Genomic DNA, 4,632 nt, shown 5'->3' on the forward strand with positions numbered 1-4,632 from the left:
ATACAGGTGGACTAGCCTATCAACATTTGTGTTCATTTCAATACAAGTCAAGTCTTCATTCATTTATCTGGTCTTGGTTTCAATTCTTCTTTCATAGCTACCATCCACCCCACCTACTAAGACAAATACAGATGTGATGGGTTAGATTTGGATCCTATTAGACCTAGATTTTATTTTAATTGGTTTAAATCGACAATGAATTGTTTCTAAAATTCGATATAGTTGGTCGGTTACAAGTCTTGCAAACTTGAACCACCGAAGTCTAGGTAACAAACATTGGTTCATGATCAAATCTGACCTATATCTCTTGCTTTGTTATTCGCATCAAATCTAAGGAGGCGATATCCATGTTGGATCCCTACTTTCATATATTGCTAGCCTTTCCAATCAACCCAATGTTTTGATTAGATATTAGCCTCTTTCCCTTGGATTGGTCTTTGTTTCACTACTTGTAACTATTTACTCATTAATTCAATTGGAGCAATTCCTTTACCTAAGGTTTTAGGCCATTCAATTAATGTGTCATTCACATCCACCTACCAACAAATCAACAGAACACATAATGTGAGCAGTACAAGTTCAGTACTGCTCTACTGTTGCAGCATGGAAGCAGGTGGGTGCAGGTGACCTTACCTTGTGCAAGCAAGAACCAAAGAGGCACTTTCAGGATAGGTAAGAAATTAGGTGGAATAACTACTAGTGGTGCATAATTTTGTCTTTTTAATCAGATCCTGCCCTAGAAAGCCTTGAATCACATAAATCCACCACTCTTTCTAAGACAAAAAAAAAAAAAAAAAAGTTAAATTAGCAATGCTTTGTATTTTATTATTTTTCATCAATAATTTCTATTCCCTAACTTTAAGGACTAATTCACAAGGGGATAAGCAGTTGAACAATTAGTTGTATCCTAGGATACCCACAAAATGGTATGACTAACATTATATTTTATTTTTTGGATAAAAGAAAAATCCACCCTTCTTTTTAATTGAGCTATAAAACCTAGGTTGGAAGTAGGATGAGAAATTCAGGGAAAGTTTATTGTTATTATCCTTAATAGGCATTCCACTTACGGAATAAAGTGGGATAAGTAGGAATAATATAAAATTTGAATTAAGAATTAGTTTTTTTTTTTCACTCCCTTTAGTCAGTAATCATTTAGATTAAAAAAAAAAAAGACAAACATATCCTTGCTTTTTTTTTGGTTGCTAATGAAAGTATGGGAATGTAAAGTAGGGGTTGTGGAATCCGTGAAGCTCTAGGAAACCTTTGCTCGGTTTGGCATTTATCTCGGGGATAAGATAGGATAAATACCTTATCCCACCTATCCTCATTCCAAACTAAGCCTCAATAATGCAAGTGATCAACCCTTCCAAAAATGGCTTGTTTAGCACTTGATCCTGGAATAGAACAGGATAAATATTCTATTTCACAAATTTGCTTATGGAATAGTAGCTAGATTGGGGATAAACCATTAAAGTCGATAATAATAAATAATCAAATAAAAGAACACTTTAGCATAGGATTCCTTCTGCGCTCGCCCACTACCATTTGCCTCCTTCACACCTTTTCCTTTGGTATTACCATGTTAGTTTTCAAATCTCAGGTAAAACCTAAAACGAGCGTTATTAAGTCATGGAGACTGAGGGCACTTTATTCCAGCCAGAGTTACAAGCTTAACCCCAACGCAAAGGCGTTTTAACCTGGTCCACCTCGTGTGAGTGTATTTTAAAAAGTTGCTCAGAAGAAAACATTATTTATCTATAAAAGCTGCTCACGAGCCACGCACTTATATGAGACGTGGGGGAGTTTCCTTTCTTTCTCTTTTTTTTTTTTTGGCTTTGGGGGGAGTTTCCTTTCTTCGCCGTTGCCAACCCCATATGTCTTTTCTTTTAACACGTCCTTCGCAATATTGTTTCTTCCTCTTCTCCCTCTGTCTCTTTCTCACACACACACTAAATTTTAAGGAGAAAAAAATCAAAAAGAATGCGTCCAAATCCCAAAAAAAGAGACTTGGCCAAAAAATATGCAAAACTAATCCATCCAACGGACGTCATGCAATCCATCCATTAGAGATCCGAACAGGAGCTAATGAATTGGAATAAAAATTAAAATAATCATATTTTCTAATGTATTTGTATCGTGTTTTAAACCAAATTCAAAAATAAAATAAAATTTAAATACTAACAAAATTTAAATTAAATTTTAAAAAATTAAAGTATTTTTATTTTGCTCTAGAATTAAAATAAAACTTTGGCTAGAATATTTTTATTTTCCCAACTTTTATCAGCCAAATATACCCTAAAAATCTCCATAATTAAAAGTCAACAAAGGTCTCATTTTCCATCTTATTTAAAATATAATTGGTCCGAGTAAGATAAATTTAGTTGATGAGATAAAAATCAAAAATAGCTAAATTTTAAAAAATCTAGCTGAGACTAAAATAATAAGCCGATCTAATAACTGGACACGGGAACATCTTAAAATATACCTGAGGGAGAATTAGAAGTGAACTATAAAAATTTAAAAAAAAATACCAGTTGGCCCTGCATCCGTTTCCTTAACGATTCTCTTTCACATCTTACTTGGTAGCATTTCCGAAGCACGCAAGATGTTTCCTGTAACGGCTTCGTCAGATGGTCACCGTAATTACTGTTATTGTGCTTTAAACTCGGAAGAAAACAGTTTTTTGGTAAAAAAACAAAAGAAAACATTTTTAACAGCTGTACAAAAAGGGAAAAAGAACATGAAAACAAATTCAAAAAACAAAATGGACAACAAAAAAGAAAAAACCGCCTCCGGCCTACCCTTCTTCTCTATCTGGTCTAGTTCACCGCGCCAGTGCCGTTCTCCGGCGGTGCTCCGCCGCCTGCGGGGCCACCGATGGCGGCGGCAGCGTCAAGCCACCGGTCCATGGGGGCGCACTCGGCCTTGTGGGCCAGCTTCCAGTGGAGGGCCTGGCACGCCCGAGAGCAGTAATTAACGGCGCCGCAGACCGAGCACCGGCGGAACTCGTGGCGCCGCGTCTCCGGCCGCCCGCAGCCGACGTGGGAGCACATCCTCAGCCCGTCTCCGCCGGCGGCGCCCCTCATAGCGAACCACTCCGCCATGAACCGGTTCGCCGGGTGGGCCTCCGGCGCCGGCACGTTGCACCCGAAATCGCTGAGCAAGGAGCACGCGGCGCCCCCCGACGAGAGCCGGTGGTGGCGGTGGGCCTGCCACGCCGCGTCGGCGGTGGAGGAAAGCACGGCGGCGAGCTCCCGCGCGTTGGCCTGGACCAGGAACCGCCGCCCCTCCGCCACGTTCTGGCGCACGCCGTAGCCGTCCTGGAGGCAGTGGCCGAGCTCGCGGAGGGCGTCGACGTGGCCGAGCGTCGCCGCGCGGGCGCATAGGGCCACGCCGGCGCGGAGGTCCTTGTTGTTCTTCGACCCCCCGCTGCCGTTGAACTGGATGACCGCCAAAGAGTACAGCGCCGCCGTGTGCGCCCCGATCGCCGCCCGCGCCATCAGCGACGCCCCGCTCCCTCTGTTCTCCAGGCAGTAGAACTGGATCTGCGAACCCAAATCAAAATAAACGTTTTAGCTTCAAACCCTCCTAAAAATCGCTCCTTCTTTCTCAATAAAAACCGCAGCGAAGGGGCCAAACCATGCCGAGGATGTAACAAGCTTCGAGATTTCCGGCATCGGCGCACTGCTTCAAGAATTTGTGCACCGACTCCGACCAGTTCTTCGCCCTAACGGCAAGCGCCTTCGCCGAGACCCTCGACAGCACCAGGGGATTCATCCCCAATTTTTGCAGCCTCTTGCATCTATAAACCAAAAAACCGTCAGTTTCTTGCCATAAAATGCACAAAATGGTGAAAAAAATCAACAAAAAAAATCTTTTTTTTTCTAGGGTTAGGAGCACATACGTGATGAGGATGCCGAAGAGATCAGAGGGGGAAGAGGCGGAGTGGCCCAGCTTGCAGAGGATAGAGACCACGAGATCATCAGGAAGGTTGTCGAAAAAGCCCTCCACCATCATTCCCCCAGCTTCTGCACCCTCCTCCTCCGCCGACGCCGCGCGCGGCCTCTTCCGGCGGCCCGACTCCTCTCCTCCCCTGTTCCTCTTCATCCCGACACTACCAGCCCCCTCCTCCGCCTCCTTCGACCCGGATTCGGAATCTGGACAGGGGTAGCAGAGGCCGCGTCTCGTTCGCATAGCTAAGATTCTTCTACGGAGGTGAAAGCCTCTCTCTCTCTCTCTCTCTCTCTCTCTCTCTCTCTGTGAGAGGATCTCAGGGCACGCCCCTGAGGGAGCAAAGGGACGAGGCTCCTGGCTCTATATATATTGTCCTAACGGAGAACACTAGATGGCCATTTGATGGACCATTTTGCCCTCCGAGGCTTGCGGTATTTACGATGTAACGCACGGTCAAAGTCCGTTGACCGGTCGCCTTGGTTGCTTCCACCTTGAGCACGCTTACAGCGAAAGGCTCCAAGCCCCCCTACCCTGATACTTATACCCTAGGTTTTATGTCTCTACTTTATGTCATCTTACCCATAGTAACCATTTTTCAAAGATTTTACTGAAAAATATACAGGAGAATCTAGTTTAGATGTGCTATTTTTTTCATAAACATTATAACGAAGGACA

The 4,632-nt window shown here is 43.8% G+C and overlaps 1 protein-coding gene across 1 annotated transcript; it reads right to left on the reverse strand.

Annotated features, from left to right (window-relative positions):
* Window positions 1-2,631: 2,631 nt before the first annotated feature.
* Window positions 2,632-4,293, reverse strand: LOC103715856 (F-box protein At1g67340-like). Its single transcript, XM_017844878.5, has 3 exons — window positions 3,908-4,293; window positions 3,643-3,805; window positions 2,632-3,548 (listed from the first exon to the last, which is right to left on the reverse strand). The coding sequence occupies exons 1-3, from the start codon at window positions 4,195-4,197 to the stop codon at window positions 2,823-2,825; spliced, it is 1,179 nt and encodes a 392-aa protein (XP_017700367.2). The 5' UTR covers window positions 4,198-4,293; the 3' UTR covers window positions 2,632-2,822.
* Between the last annotated feature and the right edge of the window lie 339 nt (window positions 4,294-4,632).

This window comes from Phoenix dactylifera, chromosome 13 (genome assembly GCF_051530095.1).
Source record: "Phoenix dactylifera cultivar Ajwa chromosome 13, Ajwa_hap1_PhDact_Kaust_v1.1, whole genome shotgun sequence".
NCBI lineage: Eukaryota > Viridiplantae > Streptophyta > Magnoliopsida > Arecales > Arecaceae > Phoenix > Phoenix dactylifera.